Genomic DNA, 24,319 nt, shown 5'->3' with positions numbered 1-24,319 from the left:
GCCAAGGCATCCAATATATTTGGAAGAATCCCAATAGGGGAAAATTACAGTAAAAATGCCTGTGCATTTGCTGGCTACAAGCTCAGGTGCCAGCGTGGCATAAAAGGAAGTAAGCGGGTGTGTCACAAATGCACAATTTGCTAAGTTTCACAATTTTGTGAGGCTGCTCTTCTGTTGCAGTGTTTCTTCAACCTTGGCAACTTTAAGAGTTGTGGACATCAAATCCCAGAATTCTCTAGCCCCCATGAGTGGACTTCAACTCCCAGAATTCCTCATCCAGCATGTCTGGCAGAGGAATTCTGGGAGTTGGAGTCCACTCCTCTTGATTTCTGGTAGTGGATGTCCAGCCCTCTTAAAGTTGCCAAGGTTGAGAAATTTTTATTGCAATTTAAAAGATATTTAAATACGTCAGCAGCAAGTGATGATAAGATGTTTCCCTGATAATTGTGTGACTGAAGAACTGCCACATCCCCTGCCTCAGTATTGTCCAATCAGAGAGCGAGAAAGTTCCTCTAGAGCCCGCCTCCTACCCACAACTTCATCCCTCCGAGCAGAGCGTTTCCACGGAAGTGCCGGTCAATGTCAAGAAAGCCAATCGGAGAGCAACTCTCCCGCCCTTCGCCCGCCTTCCGCCCGTGTTTTGCAGCCGAAGACGCGTTTTACTTTATCACACAGTTTACAGAGTGGGCGGGACGAGGAAGGGCCGTAGCAACAAACCAATCAAAGCAGGGCAGGCCTCTTTTTAAAGCCTTCACGTACGACCGGTTGACACGAGCAGGAGCCAATCGTCTTCGCAGTCGGCTCGCCCCGCCCCTCGGCCCCTGCTCCACTCGGGTTCAAGCGGCGGCCCCTGTAAGATGTAAACAAGGCCTCGCGCTCCGACCGTTAGAGGGTGAGGAGGGTCTCGCGCTCACGGCGGGGGGGGGGGAGAGGGAAGAGCAGCCAAAGGAACAGCGGGAGGCATTTCATTGGCCGGCTGACACCGCTCCGAGGAGGGGGTAATGAGTGGGGGGGGAACAACCCGAAAGCGGGGGCTAGAACTAAAAATGCCAAGAACCCTCCTGATTGGTGGGCAAGGAAGGGCAGTTGGGCAGCCAGAGTGTCCCCTCCAGTATGGTGCCTGCTGATTGGAGGAGCGTAGCCCGAATGCGCCGCCCATTGGCGGAGACCCGGCGACGGTCGGAGTGTGGGGGGGGAAAACATTCTAACAAGCTGTTTTTCGATTGGTGGGGGCTGTGGACGAGCGGAGGTGAAAGGTTAGGGGGGGGAGTTGCTCCTGAGGACCCCCCCCCGGGATGGGGTTGTTTACTTAGGGGAGCCTGTTAAGCCTTTTCCAGCCTTGAATGCTGGGATTGTTGTGTGTGTGTGGGGGGGGATTTTGGGATACGGCTACGAGGGGGGAGGTTTCTGGACGCTCCTGAGGTTGCCTCAAAGGCGCTAGTCCTCAGTAAGAAGGGACTTGAGGAGCTTTGGAGGAAGCCCGCCATGGCCTCTACGGCTCTGGGGGTGGGGGAGAACAGGGAGGTTTCTGGACCCTCCTGAAGCCCCTCCAAGCCGCTAGTCCTCAGTAAGAAGGGACTTGATGGGCTTGGGCAAAAGCCGCCATGTCCTCTACGGATATTGGGGCGGGGGAGGGCAGAACAGTGAGGTTTCTGGACACTCCTGAAGCCCCTCCAAGCCGCTAGTCCTCAGTAAGAAGGGACTTGATGGGCTTGGGCAAAAGCCGCCATGTCCTCTACGGATATTGGGGCGGGGGAGGGCAGAACAGTGAGGTTTCTGGACACTCCTGAAGCCCCTCCAAGCCGCTAGTCCTCAGTAAGAAGGGACTTGATGGGCTTGGGCAAAAGCCGCCATGTCCTCTACGGATATTGGGGCGGGGGAGGGCAGAACAGTGAGGTTTCTGGACACTCCTGAAGCCCCTCCAAGCCGCTAGTCCTCAGTAAGAAGGGACTTGATGGGCTTGGGCAAAAGCCACCATGTCCTCTACGGATATGGGGGGGGGCGGGGCAGAAGAGTGAGGTTTCTGGACCCTCCTGAAGTGGCTCAAAGGCGCTAGTCCTCAATAAGAAGGGGCTTTGGAGGCTATGTGGGGAGAGGGAGGGCTGAAACAGGGAGGCTTCTGGACGCTTCTGAGGCGGCTCAGTGGCTCTAGTCCTCAGTAAGAAGGGCCTGGATGGGCTTTGGAGGAAGGGCGCCGTGTCCTCGCCTCCCTGCCCCTCCTCCTCTTGCTTTCTTTGGGTGGCTTTCCTCTTTCACCACCGTCTCCTTTCTGAACCCCAGGAGGGGCAGAGTGTGAGTGTGGGGCCAAGCTGGAGAATGCCCTGATAAGCCATGGGCTCCCGCAGCAGTAGCAACGCTGGCTCTGGGGGCCGGGAGAACCAAAGCAGCTGGTCTCAGAGGGACTCGGGCATCTTGCGCAGCGAAGACGAGGACGACGAGGATGTGGATCTGGCCCAGGTATTGGCATACCTACTGCGCAGGTAACTCCACCTCCCCCCTGCCCCCTTTCTGTCCAATCCTAGCTTGGGGGGGAGAAAAATCGGCCTCCCCCAGGGGGAGGTCCCAAGAGGGGCTTTTCCAGAAGGAAGCTGGACTTTCGGGCCTTCATTCTTTGGGGGGGAAAAAAAACCCGCTGCTTCTCAACCCAAGAGGAGAATACGGGGGAGTCCTCGACTTAACAGCCGTTCGTCTAGCCACTGTGCGAAGTGACGGCGGCGCTGAAGAAAGGCACTTCTGACTTTTTTTTCCACGCAACCGTTGTAGCCTCCCTGTGGTCGTGTGATCAGAATTGCAAACCTTGCACGACTCAAACTAGGTAGCGTGATCAGTGCTAAACGGGAGGGAGGTGTTGTGGTTCCGACAAAAGCAGTACATCTAAGAACTTCAAGGCATTGTTTACCTTAAAGAATCTTTTATTCTAGTTGCATAACTACACATTGGAAGCCAAAATCTGAATTCTCCTCCCCTGAACACATCCTATCAAACACAATTCCCTCCCTTAATTGAACGTCATAAATCACATTCTCCAATTAGTTTCAAACCCAAACTTCCCCTCCAGTTTAACAACCCGCCAAATTCTTCTCTTATTACAGTCTTGAGATACATTCTCCCTACTCCCTCCCAGCGTCCACTAATTCTAGCTCTAAAAGTAATATATGAGTTAAAGGAAGGCTACGTCTCCCTATGTTGTCAAGCGAGAACATCCGATGTTAGCAGCATTGACATCAGGTTTGAGTAAACTTCTAGCACTGATGACGTTACCTAGTTTGGGTCATGAAACATCTGCAAGAAAACCAACCAACCACAGAGAGCACCAAGGACCCCTCATTTCAACCCTGAGCTATAAATACTCTCCTTTATTGGTCAAGCCAGGCTAGCAAGAGAACGACGTGCTAAGTATACGGTAGCTCATTTAGTGACTGTTGGAAGTAACAACAGCACTGAAAAAAGGGCCTTGCGACCGTTTTTCCACACTGGCGACCGTGGTAGCATCCCTGTGGTCACGTGATCAAAATTGGCAAGTTGTTTATGACAGTTGCCGTGTCCTGGGTCACATGATCATGTCTGGCCACCGCCTGACAAGCAAAGTCAATGGGGAAGCCAAATCCAGTTAGCAAACTGTGTTAAGTTTTAACACCTGTGCGATTCAGCAGTGGTTCATTTAACAGCTGTGGCAAGAAAGCTGGTAAAATGGGGGGGGCAAGACTTGGTCAACAACTGTCTTGCTTAGCAACAGAAATGTTGGGCTCCGTTGTGGTTGCAAATCAAGGATTACCTGTATCGAATATTTTCCACAAGGAACTAATGGGTGTATTTAATATACTGTTGGCTGAAGCTAAGTGAGGATTATGTATTTTCCAGAAAACACGTACATCGTAAAAAGAATCCATGACGGTCGCAAGAGTTATGACTTGGATTTAACTGCCTTCCTAATTGTTGAGTTGAACTCTCACCAGAAGCCAATGGTGTTTATGGCATGTTGTTTGCAGTGACTGGGCGCCTTAAAATAATCGCCAATCCCTTAACATTGTTACGTTTTCTTATGAAGAATTTGTGTTTGTGCCTTTGTATCCACTCTTGCATTCGGTTTTGATAAAGCATTCCCCTCTAGTTACATGGCCTAGGATAGGAGAAGTTTTTAAGCATATAAAGTAGTGTTAACACTGAAGAATTTTGACCAAGGGCTCAAGTACACACGAAAAAGGAAATATAATCATTCCTTGTGGACAATGGCCTGACTGAGAAGAAAGACATTTTGGGTTTGGCCCTTCCCTAAAACTGGTTCCTTTCGTGATCTTGGTTAGTTGAAAAGATCTCGGCCATCCTTCCTGCCTTTTCAACTTGTGGTACGCAGGAATCAAAAGCAGCCGATCAGTCATGCAAATCCAAGAAGCTTTTTCTGATTAATCAGCTTTCTGTCATGAAAATCTGTGTGCCTTCAATCTCTGGGCAGGACATTTTGGAGCGCGGTTCAAAAGCAGCTTGTGCCTACGAGGCAACTAAATAAATTAGGATAATTCCGCCTTTCCCAGTTTGCTGTCGTGGGTTTATATCACTGAAACGTTGGGAGACCAACTTCCATTTTAGCCTGGAGAATATGTCTCTACTGGAATGTAGACTCCTCTATATTCTGGTAGAGAAAAGTTTCTCCAGCACGAGTCGTAAAGCTCAGAAGACTTAAAACTCTGGTCCCAAGGACCAACCCAGATTGAATTCCTGTCTTGCCTCTGAAAGCTTGATCCTTCGTTTTTTCTTAAAGTCTTCTCCTTGAAGCCTTCAGAACAGTGTTTGCTTCGGATGAAATAGTCCCGTGGCTTGCTCCGTTAAAATTACTGGAGAACGAGAGAAAACGGGGAAGCAAAAAGATGGCTCAGTTCCTATGAATGTACTGTGGCTAACACGCAAACGATACGGTTCCGAAGGACTATAGCACTTGGGGTCAATGAGTTCACAGAGCAATGGGTTTGTAATGGCTAATGCTTCTCTTTGTCTCCTTCCTGCTTTTCCCCAGAGGACAATTTCACCTCATGCAGGGAGGGGGGGCAGCCAGCGCCCGGGTGTTCCAGGCTGTTTCCGATTCAGACGACGACACTGACAATGCTTGGGAAGGACGTTTGGGAGATCAGTACAAACCCCCAGGTATCGCCAAGAAATTGCGAGTCGTTTTCTTAAATGTGGATAATAGCAAAGAAACAAAATCCATAAAGGCCGGGCTTCGTATTTGAGGAAAACTGGGTAGGCAAGATTAGATCTCAGGAATCCGAATGGTGTAATTTCTCTCCTCGCTCTGAAAACTCTTGGGCCTTAGCCTGTCAGCGATCCAGAATTCTGTCGAAACACTAAAATTAGGCCTCGGGCAGAACTCCTAACATTTCAGACAGTCTCAGACTGAAACTAAAAACTCCGTAAAGGTAAAGGTTCCCCCGCCCATGCGTGCTAGTCGTTTCCATCTCTAGGGGCCGGTGCTCACCTCCGTTTCAAAGCCGAAAAGCCAGCGCTTGTCCGAGGACGTCTCCGTGGTCATGTGGCCGGCATGACTAGACGCCAAAGGCGCACGGAACGCTGTTACCTTCCCACCGGAGTGGTCCCTATTTTTCTACTTGCATTTTTATGTGCTTTAGAACTGCTAGGTTGGCAGAAGCTGGGACACGTAACAGGTGCTCACTCTGCTACACGGCACTCGGGATTTGACCCGCCAAACTGCCAACCTTCTGATCGACAAGCTCAGCGTCCTAACCCACTGAGCCACCGCGTCCCTTAAAAACTCCCTATCTATCTATCTATCTATCTATCTATCTATCTATCTATCTATCTATCTATCTATCTATATATCCAAAGCTTGCCCTGGGTTTATTTTATACGCGGTCCCTCTCTTTTGATCTTCCGCAGTGGATTTGACACCAGACACACGGGAACTGGAGTACAACGAGATCAAAACACGCATCCAGTTAGCAACTGGCAGGCTTGGCCCAGGGCGAGGTGCCTGTAGCATCCCAAAGCTACTTTGCCAGGTATCCTGTTCTGCTTCTTCTAAGATGCTGGAAACAAATTGGTTTGTTTTTTGCCTTATATATTCAGGGTGGGATCAAGATGGAAAAAGGAGGAAGCCGTCATTTAACATGGGTCTTCTACGGAAGCAGGGCCTCTGGTCTGAATCCCATATTCCTTTCCTCAGTCTGATTGTGAGGCTGCTGGTCATGTCTGCTCTTTGAGGCGCTTTCTGTTTTTTGATTAAATCTATAGCTTTTAGAAAAGCAACTAAGGCCTGGAGAGTAAAACATACAAAGAACGGCTATGGGAATTGGGTTTGGCCAGTCGAAAGAAAAGAAGAAATAGGGGAGACATGATAGCAGTGTTCCAGTATCTGAGGGGTTGCTACAAGTCAGAAGGGGTCAGGTTGTTCACCAAAGCACAAGAGGGAAGGACAAGAAGCAACGGATGGAAACTCATCAAGGAGAGAAGCAACCTGGAATTAAGGAGAAACTTCCTGACAGTGAGGACAATCAACCAGTGAAATAGCTTACCCCCAGAAATTGTGGGCGCCCCATCATTGGAGATTTTTAAGAAGAGACTAGACATTTACCTGTCTGAGACAGTATAGGTTCTTCTGCTTGATCAGGGGGTTAGACTAGAAGACCTCCAAGGTCCCTTCCAGCTTCTATTCTGTTCTGTTCTATTTTATTCTATTCTATATTCTATTCTATATTTTATTCTATTTCTATTTCTATTCTATTCTATTCTATTCTATTGCATTCCACTCTATTCCATATTTTCTATTCTATTCCATTCCATATTTTCTATTCTATTCTATTCTATTCTATTCTATTCTATTCTATTCTATTCTATTCTATTCTATTCTATTCTATATTTTATTCTGTTTCTATTTCTATTTCTATTCTATTCTATTCATTCTATTCTATTCTATTACCTATTCTATTCTATTCTATTCTATTCTATTCTATTCTATTCTATTCTATTCCATTCCATTCCATTCCATATTTTCTATTCTATTCTATTCTATTCTATTCTATTCTATTCTATTCTATTCTATTCTATTCTATTCTATTCTATTCTATTCTATTCTATTCTATTCTAGTTTTCCCCTAAAAGTGCTTTGGGGCTTCAGAATAGGTCAACAACGTCCTTATTCGTGAGGAAGAATCTTACATTTTGGCAAGAAACAGAGATGAAGAGAACTCATTTGGGCTATTTTGGTACCTTCCCCCCCCCACACACACGCACAAAAAAAGAGTCTTCTGCCATCCATGTTCTGGGGCAGAATCAACCCTAACCCTAACTTGGGTTTTCCGGATTGTTTTTCTGGTCCTAGAAGAGATCGTGAGAAGGTGTAATGTAACGCGTTCTCTTTTCCTTTCCCGCAGAGGGAGCGAGGCCTTTGCCATAACAGCAGTTTCTCAGCTGGGGAATGTTCACGGATCGTGTCACAGTAAGCATCTGATCAGAGACCTGTGTGTGTGTGTGTGTGTGTGTGTGTTTGTGTGAAATATAAATTCTCAGGCAAGAAACAGAAGAGTGGTTTTAGAAGAGAATCTCTGCCAGGATAATCTGTGCCTCCTGTTTGCTCTTTTCCCAGCTTCCTTCCTAATCACCTGACTATCACAGACTCCTATTCGCAGAAAGCCTTCTGCGGAATCTATTCCCGCGATGGACAACTCTTTATGTCTGCTTGTCAAGGTACCTCGCAAACTTTTTTTTTTAATGGTTCCTTTTTTAGATCATTGTCAGAGCGTGCACAGTCTTATTGCGCTGAGATAACCCAGGAGTAAACACAGTAAACAGTGGTGTATATTAAATGGTGGTTTATCTTACGCTGTCTACAATATCATAGACCAGGAACAGTATACATACACAGGCTGATAACAGCAGGATGCAACGAAACAGCAGCCGCAGCAGGAAACGGAAGAGGGAGAACACATCAGCAGAGCCTTCCCTTTAAAAAATGGCTCTTAAAGAGACACAGACCCTGCTGAGTCATCCCCGTCATATCAGCTGGTTAGCTTTTAAATCATTACCTTGGACGATCTCTTCTTCCTTTACGGAACAGAACGCTGGAGGGTAATAGCTAGTCTTCAACTCGAAACTGTTGACCCTGGAATTAGGAGACAGCATAGGAGGTATCAATTGTGAATATGTGCCGATGGCCCTGCTGTCTTTGGGCACTTGCAGGGTCCTGGATGCAGGGTCATGAAAGGACAGCAAGGAAAACACCCGACGTCCTAACCCACCCGGGAACGTACGATGTCTTGAGGGAAACGCCCCAAAGGGAACATTTTTTAGCTGCTTCTACTTTCTCCCTTCCTTATCTACAGCGTGCTAGACTTACTGGGTGAAATCTTTTACGTGTGTGTCAGCTTTGCTGGGTGGGTTGCTTATGTAATCAGAAAGAATAAATAACAAGGATTTCTTGCCATTCGGGGCTTCTCTCTTTTAGAGCAGCCCGTCTTTGTTCAGCTGAATAAAAACATAAAAGCTTAAAGGCAAACTTCTGGTTTTCTGTATTTTTTTATTTATTTTTATTTTAATCAAGCAAAAGCTGAGAAGCTGCCCAGCAAAACCATACGGAGTATACGACCGATTTCTTAGCAACCGTTCAAAGCGACGACAGAGCTACTTTGGGGCTACTTAACGACCCAGGATTGAAATGCTGAGGGTCAGGGCCCACCCACACGCCCTTAGCTCTCCTAACCAAACGCCGGGAGCTTGGCAAGGTGGTTGCATCGACGGCTGCTTGAGGCGTGTCCCGTTTGACCGTAGCTTATGTGTGTTGTCGCAAAGCCGGAAAGTCCTTCGTGTTTGGGGCCCCCATAAATAAGCCATTGGTTCACCTAAGAACCACAGCATTTGCCTACTTAACCGCCGGTTCGCATTTAACAGGGCGATTTGCTTAATGACTGCCGCAAGGTTATAAAGCCAGCTGGGTGGCTCTGGGCAAGCCCCCTCCCTGGGCCCGTTTAATCTCACAGAGCTGGTATGGGGGAAATCGGGAGGACGAAGCCACGTTCGATCTGTTCGCTGTTTTATTTGTTCTCGAGCCAGAAGCTTTTTTCATGAGGCAAGACAGAAGAAGGAGGACCACAGAAGGAGGAGGACCTTAAGTTGCTTCTCTTCAGTTGGCAGCTGGACTTCCTTCTTTGCCTTTGAAGACGTGTCGCTTCCCGTCCCGGAAGCTTCTTCGGCTCTGAGTGGAGGGTGGGTGGGGGGAACGGAAGGATTTATCCTCCTTGCAGACTGCTGGTCATTTGCCTTCTTTTAGGGAGTCGTTGAGGCCACCTGGAGGTTTGTCTGTGTCCTCAGTTGTTTTTCAAGAGGCAACTGGACTTCCTTGTTTTTCTTTGAAGACGTTTCGCTTCTCGTCCCAGAAGCTTCTTCAGCCCTGACTGGATGGTGGGGAGTGGAAGGATTTATACTCCTTAAAGAAAGCCGGTCATTTGCCTTCTTTTAGAGGGTCGTTGGAGGTTTGTCCTGCGTCCTCAGGGTGACCCGAGCGATGCAAATGGCTGCGCAGCCTTCTTGGAACTGTCGAAAGGGCTGTGTTGTAGACTGGAGATGGGCTGCTGGTTTGAAAGAGGGGGTCCAAGAGGCCATCTAGGTCCAAACTGAGCACCCCTCTCTCAACAGAGTGGGGGGGGGGACACGACACCATTTATCTCCAGTCTACCACACGGTCCTTTCAGCAGTTCCAAGAAGGCTCCGCACCCATTTGCACCGCTCAGGTGACCCTGAGGACACAAGACAAACCTCCACGTGGCCTCAACGGCCCTCTAAAAGAAAGCAAATGACCGGCTGTCTGCGAGGAGTATAAATCCTTCCCTTCCCCACCATTCAGTCAGAACTGAAGAAAGCTTCCGGGATGAGAGGCGAAACCTCTTCAAAGAAAAACCGAGAAAAGTCGGGTTGCCTCGTGAAAAAGCAACTTTTGGGACGTCCAGTTGGGGGCTCCTTTCATCTTTCACTTTTTCTTCGCTAACCACCCGGCCAGCCTTCCCAAGCATTCGAGCCAGCGTGCTCCTCGTAAAAAATAGTACAAGGTGGGCTACAAACGAAGAAATGAACGCTTAAATCTTTTTTTTTTAAACAACTGTCACAAACTTGGAACTGGGATGAACAGGCTCGGTTACAGTCACACAAGTCGAGGACTTGTGCGGGAAGGTAGGAAAACCGAAGTGCGTCGTTTGCTTGGCTCGAGAGCGTACTTTCTGTTCCCTTTCTCCCCCCTCCTCCCCCCCCCCTTTTCAGACCAGCGAATCCGCTTATACGACTGCGCCTACGGAGCCTTCCGGAACATCCGGAGTATCAAAGCCCGAGACGTAGGCTGGAGCGTGCTGGACGTGGCCTTCACCCCCGACAGGACCCACTTTCTCTACTCCAGCTGGTCTGACTACAGTGAGTAGGGCACCGCGGGGGACTGGAGGCCTCCTCCAGGTAGTCCGTACTAGCTGATTGCCCTTGCTCCCTTCTCTCTTAGTTCACATCTGCAACATCTACGGGGAGACGGAGACCCAGACAGCCCTGGATTTGAGGTAAAGAGGAGACCCCGGCCGGCCCCGTTGAACGGCAGAGACCCCGCACCCGGTATAAACGAATCCCTCTTTTCTTTTCTTTTTTGCAGGCCCGACGAACGCCGCTTCGCCGTCTTTTCCCTGGCAGTCTCCTCCGAGGGGAAGGAAGTGCTTGGCGGGTAAGCTGGCTGTTCGGAAAACGGATCTTTTCCCCTCCTGAATCTTTTCTTTGGAGAACAACAAAGTCTTCTAGCTCAGGGCTCCCCAACCTGTGGACCACGGCCCGCTACCAGTCCGTGGCCTATTGACAACTGGACCGCATGCGCGGCTGGCTGCTGCGTGTGCACACAGGCCCCACAAGAGTGTCAGTTGTTGGGGGCCTCGTGCGAGCGCTCGGGCTTCACTCGCACAATCGTGGGTGTTTGGGGTCCCCGCTCGCGCCAGCGTTAGGACTCGCAGCCTCGTCGTGAGAGCGTTGCAGGCACTTGAGCTTCACCCGCACCAGGGTCACAGGTGCTTGGGGCCTCGCGCGAGTGCTCGCGTCATCACTCCCGTGAGAATCACAGAGACTCGGGGCCAAACTCGCCCCCAACGTCTGGACTTGGGACCCATTGGCATGAGCGTCGCTGGCGTTCTCAGGCCCACTTGCGCAAGCGTCACAGCTGCTCTTGACCCCACTGACGCGAGCAATGGGTACTTGTACGCATGCGCACCTGCCCCTCCCACCAAAACATCCCCTCTTTGCCCCCTCTCCCCCTCCAGGCTGCCCACCTGGAAAGGATGGGGATCTCTGTTCTACTCCGCTGGGCAAGAATTTTCTGAGGATGACCTGCCATTGGGCGCCTTCCACCCCCTCATATTCTCTCTCCCTCTCCCTCTCCCTCTCCCTCTCTCTCTCTCTCTCTCTCTCTCTCTCTCTCTCAGCACCGAAAGCGATGCCCCTTGGCCTGCCAGCTCTTAGCAGGTCCCTAACCCTAACCCTAACCGCCCTGAGTCCTTTGGGAAAGGGCGGTATATAAATCCAATAAAATAAAAAAATAAAATAAATTTCCTTTGAAAGGCCCATTGGAGGCCCAAAGGCAAAATAGACACCCTGTGACTTTTCTAAATAAATAAATAAATAAAATAAATGCTTTAGAATAGAGAGAATAGAGCTGGAAGGGACCTTGGAGGTCTTCTAGTCCAGCCCCCTGCACAAGCAGGAGGACCTATACGGTCTCAGACCAGTGACTGTCCAGTCTCTTCTTAAAAACCTCCAGTGATGGAGGGCTCACGATTTCTGGAGACAAGCTGTTCCGCTGGTTAATTGTCCTCACTGTCAGGAAGTTTCTCCTTAATTCCAGGTTGCTTCTCTCTTTGGACAGTTTCCGACCGGTGTTTCTCGTCCTTCCCTCTGGGTGCTTTGGAGAATAACGTGACCCCCTCCTCTTCTTTGTGGCAGCCCCTCAAATACTGGAATAGCTGCTTTCATGTCGCCCCTGTTTCTTCTTTTCTTTAGACTAGCCAAACCCAAGTCTTGCAGCCGTTCTTCCTATGTTTTGGTCTCCAGGCCTTTGAGCCTCTCCATTGCTCTTCTCTGAATTTTTTCCCAAACTCTCAACATCTTTTTTGTGATGTGCTGGCCAAAATCGGCTGCAATATTCCAGGTTTTGGCTCTTCCAACACAGCTAGCCCTTGACTCACAACCGTTAAGTGACTACTCAAAGTCACATCCGCACTGAAAAAAAAGTGGCTTACGTCTGCTTTGCCCACTTCTGACCTGCAGTGGCCCCGTGGCCCCATGGTAAAGCATTCGGACGTTTGGCCAACGGCATGTACTTAGGATGGTTGCAGCGTCCTGGGTCCCACGATCCCTTTTGTGCGACCTTCCGACAAGCAGGAGTCAACGGAGGAAGCCGGATTCGCTTAGCACGCGGGTGACTAACTTAATAAACGTGGCGAGAAAAGTCGTTAAAAACGGGGCAGAACTCACTTAACAAATGTCTCACATACACTTTGGTCGTAAGTCAAGGCAAGGGCCGGCTTTAGTCTTCTCTCGTGCAGGGTTGTTGCCCGAGTCCCCTCAGTGTGAATGTTGGGGTGTGTCAGCCCCACGAAGTGACATATTTATTTTTTATTCTCTGTCCACTCCATAGGGCCAACTACGGCTGCGTCTACGTCTTTGACATGGAGCAGAATAAGCGGACGCTTAAGGTACTCGGGGTGGGGACCTTGAGTTCTTTAGCACAGGGGTCTCCCAACCCCCAATCCCACCCACCCACCCCCGATCCACCGACCGGTACTGGTCTGTGGCCCATTGAGAATCCGGGCTGTGTAAATGGCAGGCAAGTGCATGAGTGTGTGTGCAAATGGGTGGGTGGGTGCATGAAACCACACACACACACACACACACACACACACACACACACACCCCGATACTACTGCTGCTCCTGCTTAGCCTAAAGCAGAAATGTCCCACTTTGGTAACTTTAAGACTTGTGGACTTCCAACTCCCAGAATTCCCCAACTAGCTGGCTGTCTGGAGAATTCTGGAAATTGAAGTCCATGAGTGGAGTGGAATGGAATCTGTATTCTATTCTATTCTATTCTATTCTATTCTATTCTATTCTATTCTATTCTATTCTATTCTATTCTATTCTATTCTATTCTATTCTATTCTATTCTATTCTATTCTATTCTATTCAATTCTAATTCTAATTCTAATTCTATTTTCTATTCTGTTCTATTCCATTATTTCTTATTCTATTCCATTCTATTCTATTCTATTCTATTCTATTCTATTCTATTCTGTATTTTATTGTTCTATTCTATTCTATTCCATATTTACTCCTATTCTATTCTATTCTATTATTCTATTCTATTCTATTCTATTCTATTCTATTCTATTCTATTCTATTCTATTTTCTATTCTGTTCTGTTCTCTGTTCTGTTCTGTTCTATTCTATTCTCTATTCCTATTCCTATTTCTATTCTATTTCTATTCTATTTCCTATTCTATTCTGTTCTGTTCTATTCTGTATTCTATTCTGTTCTGTTCTGTTCTGTTCTATTCTGTATTCTATTCTATTCTATTATTCTATTCTCTATTCCTATTCCTATTCCTATTCTATTTCTTTTCTATTTCTATTCTATTCTATATTCCATTCTATTCCATTCCATTCCATTCCCCATTGGGAACCGGGCCGCATAATCGGCAGGCAAGCGCTTGAGTGGGTGCTAATAGGTGGGTGCATGAAACCATCCACCCGCCCAACCCCCCGATACCACCGCCGGTCCGTGCAGCCAGCATGATTCTCTCCCTAAGGACCAGCTCATTGTCCTTCAGTCTAAGTAAGGGAAGCCTCCAGAGCTTGAGTGCCTAACGGTCCTCTAGAACTCTTCTGGCTTGCCCAGTGTGGCCTCTAATAGAGTTTAGCTGCCTTTGGGGGCAAGGCAGCAATTCCCATCAAGTTTGGGAAATACACTGTCTTATCTCTGCTCTCCCGCTGAAATCCCGGCCCTTCCTGGCCTCGGATTACCTTGCTCCCTTCCCCCCCCCGGCAGATTGAGGCCCATGAGGACGACGTGAATGCCGTGGCCTTTGCAGACAACAGCTCCCACATCGTCTTCTCGGGGGGCGACGACGCCATCTGCAAAGTGTGGGACCGGCGTACCATGCGGGAGGACGACCCCCGGCCGGTGGGGATCTTGGCAGGCCACCAGGATGGCATCACCTTCATCGACAGCAAAGTAAGCCCGGCTGCTCCTGCTCGGCCTCAAGCAGAGATGTCTGACCTTGGTAACCTTTTAAGGTTTGTGGATTTCAACTCCCAGCATTCCCCAACTAGCTGGCTGGATGGGGAATTCTGGGAGTTGAAGTCCACGAGTGGAATGGAATTATTCTATTCCTATTTCTATTCTATTCTATTCCTTAGTTCTATTCCATTCCATATATCCTATCCTATCCTATTCTATATTTTAGTATTCTATATTTTACTATTCTATTTTATTATTTCTAATTCTATTCTATTATTTATTCTTATTCTACTCTTCCATTCCATTCTATTTTTATGTTATTCTATTCTATTCTATTGTATATTTATATTCTATTCTATTGTATATTTATATTCTATTCCTTATTTCTATTCTATTCCTCTTCTTTTCTATTCTATTCTATATTTTTATTCTATTCTATATTTCTATTTATTCTATTCCTTATTTATATTCTATTCCTTATTTCTATTCCATTCCATATTCTATTCTATTCTATTCTATTCTATTCTATTCTATTCTATTCTATTCTATTCTATTCTATTCTATTCTATTCTATTCTATTCTATTGTCTACCTTGTCTGTCTGTCTGTCTGTCTGTCTATCTACCTATCTATCTCCATCCATCCATATCTATCCATCTATCTCTATCATCTCTCTATCTCTATATATTTATATCTATCTCTATCTATATCCATCTCTATCATCTATCTCTATATATCTATATCATCTATTTATATCATCTATCTCTATCTCCATCCATCCATATCTATCCATCTATCTCTATCATCTCTCTATATATAATTATATCTATCATCTCTCTATCATCTCTCTATATCTATCCATCCATATCAATCATCTCTCTATCTCTCCATCTCTATCATCTTATCTCTATATATTTATATCTATCTATCTATATCATCTATCTATCTATCTCTATCTTCCTCTTCCTGTTCTGTTTCTATTCTATTCTTTATTGGCCAAGTGTGAACTGGAGACAAAAGGAATTTGTCTCCGGTGCCTGAGCTCTCAGTGTACATACAAGCAACAAAGTGATAGGTTGTAGATCGTAGTCACTAATCATAAGTCACTAATCATAAGATTTATCATAAGTGATAAATCATAGTCTAATAGTGACTAATCGTAGTCACTAATCATAAGATTTATATAAGTGATAAATCATAGACACCAACAGGAGAAGGTATTAGGAAAGATGAGAAGGATGAGTCGGATAATACCAATACAGACCGAGTAGGTGGGCAAAATATCTTTAGGCCTAGGGCTGTGCTGTGGGAATTAGGTGTTCGGCAGAGTGATGGCACAGGGTGTGTGTGTGGGCGGGGGGGAACTGTTTCTGTGTCTCAATTGTTTGGGCCTGCAGTGCCTTATAGCGGCGTCCAGAGAGGAGACGTCGAAACAGCTTATGTCCAGGACGTGAGGGGGTCTGTCGATATTTTCTCGGCCCTCTTTCTGGTGGGGGCTGTTTCCCTTTGAAAGGTCTCATCAAAGATTCCGCACAGCCTGATCACTTGCTTTCCTTTTTAAATCGAGAACGCGTGGGAATCTGGAGAGTTGAACTCCTTTAAAGCACAGCCACGGTTGAAGATCTGGTGCCTTTTAATGAAGGACCCCTTCCAAAATGGGATGAGTCCTCCCAGGAGGCAGAGAAAATCCCAAATTAAGGGTCCTTTCACACCGGGACCACGCATAGTTTAATGAAGAGAAGGACGAAGGGGGACATGATAGCAGTTATTCCAGTATCTCAGGGTCTGCCCCAAAGAAGAGGCAGTCAAGCTATTCTCCAAAGGGCCTGAAAGCAGGACAAGAAGCAATGGATGGAAACTCACCAAGGAGAGAAGCAACCTAGAACACTTAAGAACAATTAACCAGTGGAACTACCTGCCTCCGGAAATTGTGAATGCTCCAGCACTGGAAGTTTTTAAGAAGAGACGGGATAGCCATCTAGGGCAGGGCTAGGCAACCTTGGCTCTTTTATGACTGGTGGATTTCAACTCCCAGAATTCCTGAGCCAGCTACCCTGAGGGGAAAGGGAGAGGTTTCCAAGCTGAGCCAGGCTGGCTCAGGAATTCTGGGAGTTGAAGTCCACAAGCCATGAAGGGGCCATAGTTCCCCCATGCTGGCTCAGGAATTCTGGGAGTTGAAGTCCACGAGTCATGAAGGGGCCATAGTTCCCTCATGCTGGCTCAGGAATTCTGGGAGTTGAAGTCGACAAGCCATGAGGGGGCCATACTTCCCCCATGCTGGCTCAGGAATTCTGGGAGTTGAAGTCCACGAGTCATAAAAGAGCCAAGGTGGCCTACCCCTGGTAGAGGGTTTCCTGCCTGAGCAGGGGGTTGGACTAGATGACCTCCAAGGTCCCTTCCAACATGTTGATGATGATGATAATCTCCCTTTCTTCTGAAGGGGTAAACACCTTGGCTCTTTTATGACTTGTGAATTTCAACTCCCAGAATTCCTGATCCAGCCCTGCTGAGGAGAAAAGGGAGAGGTTTCCATGCTGAGCCAGGCTGGCTCAGGAATTCTGGGAGTTGAAGTCCACGAGTCACGAAAGAGCCAAGGTGGCCTACCCTTGGTATAGGGTTTCCTGCCTGAGCAGGGGGTTGGACTAGATGACCTCCAAGGTCCCTTCCAGCTTTTATTATTATTGTTGTTATTATTATTATTATATAAAACCTATTCATAAAGGATGAACCTCAGTCAACTGAACACTCAAATTGACTGGCACTAATGGTTGACGTTGTTATATAATTATTGTATCCCCCAGATGTGGTCCTTTAGGGACAGCCTTCAAAAAAAGCTTCGATTTGTTCCGAAGTTTAGGATGGAGAAGTCAAAATGTCCCCTTCAGGTGCTGTTTTCCTCTTCCCACAGGGAGACGCCCGCTACCTCATCTCCAACTCCAAGGACCAGACCATTAAGCTGTGGGACATGCGCAAATTCTCGGGCCAGGAAGGCCTCGAAGCGTCCCGCCACGCCGTCACCCAGCAGATCTGGGATTACCGCTGGCAACAGGTGCCCAAAAAAGGTACGCTCCCCCTCTCGAAGGGGAGAAGCGGGAGCGAGTGCAGGGTGGGTATATACCCTGGCTAGTCCTCAAATTGCGACCGCAATTGAGCGCCAGATTTATGTTGCCGAGTGAGACAATTTGTTATAAGTGATTTTTTGCCCCCCCCCATTTGACGACTTTTCCTGTCACGGTTGTTGAGTGAATCACTGCAGTCGTTAGGTGAGTCACTCGGTTGTTAAGTGAATCTGGCGTGCCCTGTTGGCTTGTCAGAAGGTCGCAAAAGGGGATCACAGGACCCCCACCCCCCCGGGACGCTGCAACCATCATAAATATGAACTGATTGCCAAGTGTCTGAATGTTGACCACGGTCATAAGTGTGCAAAACAGGCATAACTCCCTTTTTTCAGTCCTGTTGTAACTTTGAACAGTCGCTAAACAAACTGTTGTAAGTCGAGGACCACCTGTAGATAATCTAGCCCAGGAGTGCCCATCCTTGACAACTTTAAGACCTGCGGACAAGCTCCCAGAATTCCCTAACCAGCATGGCTGGCTGGGGAAATCTGGGATATGAATTCCACCCATCTTAAAGCATGGCTGGCTGGGGAATTCTGGGATTTGAATTCCACTCATCTTAAAGCATGGCTGGCAGGGGAATTCTGGGAGTTGAAGTCCACAGGTCTTCAAGCATGCTGGCTGCGGAATTCTGGGAGTTGAAGTCCACAGGTCTTAAAGCATGGCTGGCTCAGGAATTATGAGAATTGAACTCCATCCACTTAAAATACCCTGCCTGGAGAATTCTGGGAGTTGAAGTCCACATGCTGGCTGCGGAATTCTGGGAGTTGAAGTCCACCTGTCTTAAAGCATACTGGCTGGGGAATTCTGGGAGTTGAAGTCTACAGATCTTAAAGTTGTTGAAGTTAAGATACCTCTGACTGAGCATTTCCTTCCTTCCTCCCTTCCTTCCTTCCCTCCCTCACCAGCCCGACGTAAATCAAAACTTCCAGGTGACACTTCTCTCATGACCTACCGGGGCCACGGAGTGCTGCACACCCTGATCCGCTGCCGCTTCTCCCCTCCTCACAGCACTGGACAGCAGTACATTTACAGCGGGTGCTCCACCGGGCGGGTGGTAGGTAAGTGGCTCGGGAACCGGAGCGTCCTCCGAGCATAAGAAGAAGAGATAAAGCAATTCATCTGAGCGGAGGAGTGGGATTGGGTAGGAGAGGAGATCCTGGGATCGACTCGGGATTGCTGGCGCAGACCTCCCAAGTAAAAATCAACTGACATTTGAGAGCCAGTTTGGTTTAGCGGTTAAGGCAACAGGCTAAAAAGCAAGAGATTGTGAGTTCTAGTTCTGTTTTCGCCACGAAAGCCGGCTGGGTGAGTTTGGACCAATCACCAGGGGCCGGTGAGTTCTAGTCCCGCCTTAGGCATGAATGCCTGCTGGATGAATTTAGGCCAACCAGGAGGTGCCAGTGAGTTCTAGTCCCGCCTTTGGCATGAAAGTCGAGTGGGTGAACTTGGGCCAGTCAACAGGTGCCGGTGAGTTCTAGTCTCACCTTAGGCACGAATGCCTGCTGGATGAATTTGGGCCAGTCAGCAGGTGCCAGTGAGTTCTAGTCCTGCCTTAGGCGTGAAGGTCGAGTGGTTGACTTTGGGCTGATCACCAGGTGCTGGTGAGTTCTAGTCCCGCCTTAACATGAAAGCCAGGTGGAGAACTTTGGGCCAATCACTGGGTGTCGGTGAGTTTTAGTCCCGCCTTAAGCATAAGAGCCAAGTGGAGAACTTTGAGCCAATCACCGGGTGCTGGTAAGTTCTAGTCCCGCCTTAGGCATGAAAGCCAAGTGGAGAACTTTGGGCCAATCACCGGGTGCCGGTGAGTTCTAGTCCCACCTTAAGCATAAGAGCCAAGTGGTAACTGGGCAAGTCCGTCTGTCTCTCTTTATTATTGTAGGAAAAATGTGACATGAAAGGTTTGTGGCATCTGTTCATCACCTTGAGAATTTTTTTTTCAAAATAATAAAAGGCGGGATGCAAATATATCAATTAATTTGTCCCAAGACCAGAGAGGTAGTGTGTGTGTGTGTGTGTGTGTGTGTGTGTGTGTGTGTGTGTGTGTGTTAGGCTAAAAATGTAAAGCCACGAAACATCCTCTGCCGTATTCTTCTTTTTTCCTTTTAAGTCAGGCTTTGGGAAACTATGACAATCTTTTCCCTGGGCGATCCTGCCGACATAAAGGGCAAGCGAGAACTTAAGAAATACCCAATTTTACTTTGCGCTTTTAAGCTTGTAAGCCGCCCTCAGTCTTCGGAGAAGGGCGGGATATAAATGTAATAAAAATAAAATAAAAATAAAATAAATTTGGAGACGCTGTTTTTCATGGGCCAATTCAGCCTCCCCCAAAAAAATCCTCCAAGGCTGGGTGCCGCCTTCTCCTTTTCACCCTACGTTGCCGCTGATGCTACTCTTCTCTCTTTCCTCCCCCCTTCCTCTCCCCGCCCCCCAAGTCTACGATCTCCTGAGCGGCCTCATTGTGAAGAAACTGATCAATCACCAAGCCTGCGTCCGGGACGTCAGTTGGCATCCCTACGAGGAGAAGATCGTCAGCACCTCGGCAAGTATCGGTGGGGGGGGGGGTCCGGTCCGCTGGCGGTGACGGAGGAGTTAATCTTGGAGGGGGAGCAGCACGTTGTTGCTGTGTTGTAGTTTGCTCGCTCTTTTTCTAGCCAGAGCGCTCCCAGTTCTTCAGTGCGGGGGGGGTGTCCCCAACCGGGCTGGCTGAGGAATTCTGGGAGTCGAAGTCCACAAGTCTTTAAAAGTCAGCAAGGTTGGGGGAAAATCCCTGCTTTAGAAGTTGTCCTGGTGTTACAACCGTTTCGTGTAGCGGCCCATTTGAAGTTACAGGGTGTCAGAGCACGCGCCGTCTCATTGCGGTGAGGTAGCCCAGGAGCCAATACGGCAAACAGTGGTTTGTATTAAGTGTGGTTTACATTACACTGTATCGACCAATAGGGACACGGTGTGGCTCAGTGGGTTAGGATGCTGAGCTTGTCGATCAGAAGGTCGGCAGTTTGGCGGGTCGAATCCCGAGTGCCGCGTAACAGAGTGAGCGCCTGTTACTCGTCCCAGCTTCTGCCAACCTAGCAGTTCGAAAGCACGTAAAAATGCAAGTAGAAAAATAGGGACCACTCCAGTGGGAAGGTAACAGCGTTCCGTGCGCCTTTGGCGTCCAGTCATGCCGGCCACATGACCACGGAGACGTCCTCGGACAAGCGCTGGCAGCTTTGAAACGGAGATGAGCACCGGCCCCTAGAGTCGGAAACGACTAGCACGCATGTGTGGGGGGGAACCTTTACCTTTATATCTACCAATATACAGTAGAAATAAGATACATCCACGGGGTGAAACCGCAAACTCCAACACACGGCAATTACAGAAGGAAACTCCAGGAAAAAAACCCTTCCCTTTTATACTCCAGCTCTTAAAGGGATATACACACACTTGCCGAGTCATTCCTACGATCGCGTCATCCACCTTACGTTGCATTACATCCTTAAGTGAGCGGTTTAGCTATTCAATTATTATACTGACATGGTGGCACTTAAACAAAATGGGCAACTGGTTCGTATTTACGAGGGCTGCAGCATCCCAGGGTCAGGTGACGCCCTCAACAGCCATGGCAAGAGAGGTCGTAAAGTGGGGCGAAACCGACTTAGCTCATGGCTCGCTTAGCCACAGAAATTTGGGGCTCAAACTACCTGTAATCTCTGAATAGAAACAATAAATATATCTCTCTTTCTCCCTCTCTCCCTGCCTCTCTCTTCTCCTCCTCCACCCTTCTGCCTTCTCTCCCTTCTCCCTCCCTCTCCTCTCCCTTTGCTGTCTTCTCTCTCTCCCTTCTCTCCTCCTCTTTCCCTCTCTCCCCTTTCTTCTCTCTCCCTTCTCCCTCTCTTCTCTCCTCTCCCTCTCCCCCTTTCTCTGTCTTCCTTTTCTCCCTTCTCCCCCCCCTCTCCCCTCCCCTTTCTGTCTTCTCTTTCCCTCCCTCTCTCTTCCTCTTCTCCTCTCTCCCCTTGTCTCTCTTCTCCCTCTCCTCTCTTCCCCCTCTCCCTTTCTGTCTTCTTTCTCCCTTCTCTCTCCCTCTTCATTTCTCTTCCCCCCTCTCCTCTCCCCTTTGTCTTCTCTCCCTTCTCCCTCCTCCTCTCCCCCTCTCCTCTCTCCTTTCTGTCTTCTCTCTCCCTCCCTCTCTCTTCCTCTTCTCCTCTCTCCCTTTCTCTCTTCCTCCTCTCTCCTCTCCCCTTTGTCTTCTCTCCCTTCTCCCTCCTCCTCTCCCCTTCCTCTTCTCTCCCCCCTCTCCTCTCTCCTTTCTGTCTTCTCTCTCCCTCCCTCTCTCTTCCTCTTCTCCTCTCTCCCTTTCTCTCTTCCTCCTCTCGCCCTTTCTCTGTCTTCTCTTACTCCCTTCTATCTCCCTCTCCCTTTCTCTCTTCCCCCCCTCTCCTCTCCCCTTTGTCTTCTCTCCCTTCTCCCTCCTCCTCTCCCCTTCCTCTTCTCTCCCCCCTCTCCTCTCTCCTTTCTGTCTTCTCTCTCCCTCCCTCTCTCTTCCTCTTCTCCTCTCTCCCTTTCTCTCTTCCTCCTCTCGCCCTTTCTCTGTCTTCTCTTACTCCCTTCTATCTCCCTCTCCCTTTCTCTCTTCCCCCCCTCTCCTCTCCCCTTTGTCTTCTCTCCCTTCTCCCTCCTCCTCTCCCCTTCCTCTTCTCTCCCCCCTCTCCTCTCTCCTTTCTGTCTTCTTTCTCTCCCTTTTCCCTCCCTCTCCCTCCTCTCCCCTTTCTGTCTTCTCTCTTCTCCCTCCCCCTTTCTCTCTCTCTCTCTCTCTCTCTCTCTCTCTCTCTCTCTCTCTCTCTGTCTCTCTCTCTCTCGCAGTGGGATGGAAACATCTGCCTCTGGGAGTATCACCAAACAGACTACGATGAAGACGATCTCGGCGACCCCCAGCAGCTTCTGAGCGGCCGAGAAAAGTACCCCAGGCTGGCCGGTCCCCCACACCAGTAGCCTTCCCTCGCCGGTTTGCCACCGTTCTCCAGTTTGGGACTCGCTCGGGGCTGAGAGCGAGGGGGGAAACGAACGTCACCCATTGCCAATAGTTTAAAAGGGGTTTGCTCGGGCAGGAAGTGTTGGGGGGGGGAAAGCTTTGGGCGAACCCCACCACCCCTCTTGAATTGACCGCTCTTTCCAGGATGCGGATCGTCCTTCCGTGCGCGGATCCCGAGGATAACGACTCGGCCGGATGACTTTTGTCTGGGCCGGGCTGATTTCTGCAGCCCTCCAGATGCGCCGAGCACGAATCCTGCTCTTGAGGGACGGGGGGGGGGATGGCTGCCCCAGGGCCCTTGGAATTCACATCTGGAGGGCTACAGCTGGGGAGCCTGGTGCCGGTTGCCTCCGAGGGTCCTTGGAAGGAAACCCACTTCTTTCTGGGGGGGTGCATAGAATCATGGAAGGGACGTCACCCCCCAAGAGCGGTCGGTCAGTCCTAGCTAGCCCAGGCAGTTTCCCCCCCCCTCCCCTTTAGTTGTTCTCCGCAACGTCCGGATTTGTTGGCCACTTTGGCCAAAAAGGGGCAGCGCACCTCAATAGTTACAAGACTTGACCTCGGTCTGGAGCTGATCAGGGAATGGAGAAAGATAAAATAAATCCAGTTTTTTTCCCCTCCGGATCTGAGCTACCGAGAGGCCCGACTGGCCTTAACGGCGGCTGCAGTTAGGAGCTGCCAATCGGGAGATTCTCCGAAAGATTCCCCGGCGCTCAGAGCTTTTCCTTTGGGTTGATTGAAAGCCACCCCCCCACCCCCACCCCTTGTTCTCCAGAGGGATGCTGGCAAGCGCTCGCTGATCACACACACACACCCCTAGGAGGCTCGGGGTGCTGGGCGGGCATGCAGGATATTTGGAGGGCAACACTAAAGATGGCGGCAGCTTTTAGAGATTGTGGCTGAGGGACTGCGAGCTTCCTTCACAGTTGCCCCTTTTCCACCCCCCTCTCCCAAAACCAGGAGCCTCTTTGTCTCCCTTCTTGGGGGGGGGAGTATCCCTCCATGGAAGTGGGGGGGGCAGGTATTGCTGTCATCTTTAACCTTAGAAATGCCCCCAACCTGGCCCTTTTTTGGGGTGGCTAACTCAGGGCTAGGCCACCTTGGCTCTTTTCTGACTCGTGGACTTCAACTCCCAGAATTCCTGAGTCAGCTATGCTGAGAGGAAGGAGAGGTTTCCAAGCTGAGCCATGCTGGCTCAGGAATTCTGGGAGTTGAAGTCCACGAATCATAAAGTGGCCTAGGCCAGGGGTAGGCCACCTTGGCTCTTTTATGACTCGTGGACTTCAACTCCCAGAATTCCTGAGTCAGCTATGCTGAGGGGAAAGCGAGAGGTTTCCATGCCGGCTGAGGAATTCTGCGAGTTGAAGTCCATGAGTCATAAAAAGAGCCAAGGTGGCCTACCCCTGGCCTAGGCCACTTTATGATTCGTGGACTTCAAGTCCCAGAATTCCTGAGTCAGCTATGCTGAGAGGAAGAAGAGGTTTCCAAGCTGAGCCATGCTGGCCCAGGAATTCTGGGGGTTGAAGTCCACGAGTCATAAAAAGAGCCAAGGTGGCCTTACCCCTGGGCTGACTACATCTTCGGCTCTTGTTCTGAAATGCTCGCTGGCAGGGGGTCTCTGTCTCACCTGCTCTATAAATATAACAGGCTGCTGCAAGGTTGTGTGTTTGCGTGTGTGTGTGTGCGTGCACGCGTGTGCGTTTTTAAACGATGGAAGGGGCGAGTGAGAAGGGCCAACGTGTTGCTTCTAAGCGTGTGGAAAGGCGAAGAAATGACCTTGTTTGTTGTCTCCAGTTGGAGGAGGAGACCCCCTCCCCTCTTTTCCTTCTTTCCCCGGGGTCCTGCCTTCTGGGGTACAGAGGGAGGGGTGGCCATGCTGAGGCTCCCTTCCAAATCTTAGGTTTTTGTAGAAGGGGAGGGTCTGGCCCTCTCCCG

General features: G+C 49.1%; 1 protein-coding gene across 3 annotated transcripts; it reads left to right on the top strand.

The window, feature by feature from the left end:
• The first annotated feature begins 813 nt into the window (after positions 1-813).
• DCAF11 (DDB1 and CUL4 associated factor 11) lies at positions 814-23,581 on the top strand. Of its 3 annotated transcripts, none has more exons than XM_083377708.1 (15): positions 814-892; positions 2,281-2,457; positions 5,012-5,139; positions 5,890-6,011; positions 7,383-7,447; positions 7,595-7,695; positions 10,258-10,404; positions 10,487-10,541; positions 10,631-10,699; positions 12,656-12,713; positions 14,064-14,249; positions 17,163-17,316; positions 18,279-18,431; positions 19,806-19,912; positions 22,216-23,581. In XM_083377708.1, exons 2-15 carry the CDS (start codon positions 2,441-2,443, stop codon positions 22,342-22,344), a joined length of 1,491 nt encoding a protein of 496 aa, XP_083233834.1. In that variant the 5' UTR covers positions 814-892; positions 2,281-2,440; the 3' UTR covers positions 22,345-23,581. The 3 variants fall into 3 exon arrangements, with proteins under 3 accessions (XP_083233834.1, XP_083233832.1, XP_083233833.1); XM_083377706.1 differs by having other exon boundaries at positions 2,281-2,480; XM_083377707.1 differs by having other exon boundaries at positions 814-901; positions 2,292-2,480.
• Positions 23,582-24,319: the final 738 nt, after the last annotated feature.

This window comes from Vipera ursinii (assembly GCF_947247035.1).
Source record: "Vipera ursinii genome assembly, chromosome: Z".
NCBI classification, from domain to species: Eukaryota; Metazoa; Chordata; class Lepidosauria; order Squamata; family Viperidae; genus Vipera; species Vipera ursinii.
This window is presented reverse-complemented; position numbering and strand designations above follow the sequence as displayed.

Excerpts from the sequence above, each read along its gene's own strand:
- DCAF11 (XM_083377706.1), top strand. The coding sequence starts at position 2,332 with ATGGGCTCCCGCAGCAGTAGCAACGCTGGCTCTGGGGGCCGGGAGAAC. Across the intron at positions 10,405-10,486 it reads CTCCAGCTGGTCTGACTACA|TTCACATCTGCAACATCTAC; the intron begins GTGAGTAGGGCA and ends CTTCTCTCTTAG. Across the intron at positions 10,542-10,630 it reads CAGACAGCCCTGGATTTGAG|GCCCGACGAACGCCGCTTCG; the intron begins GTAAAGAGGAGA and ends TCTTTTTTGCAG.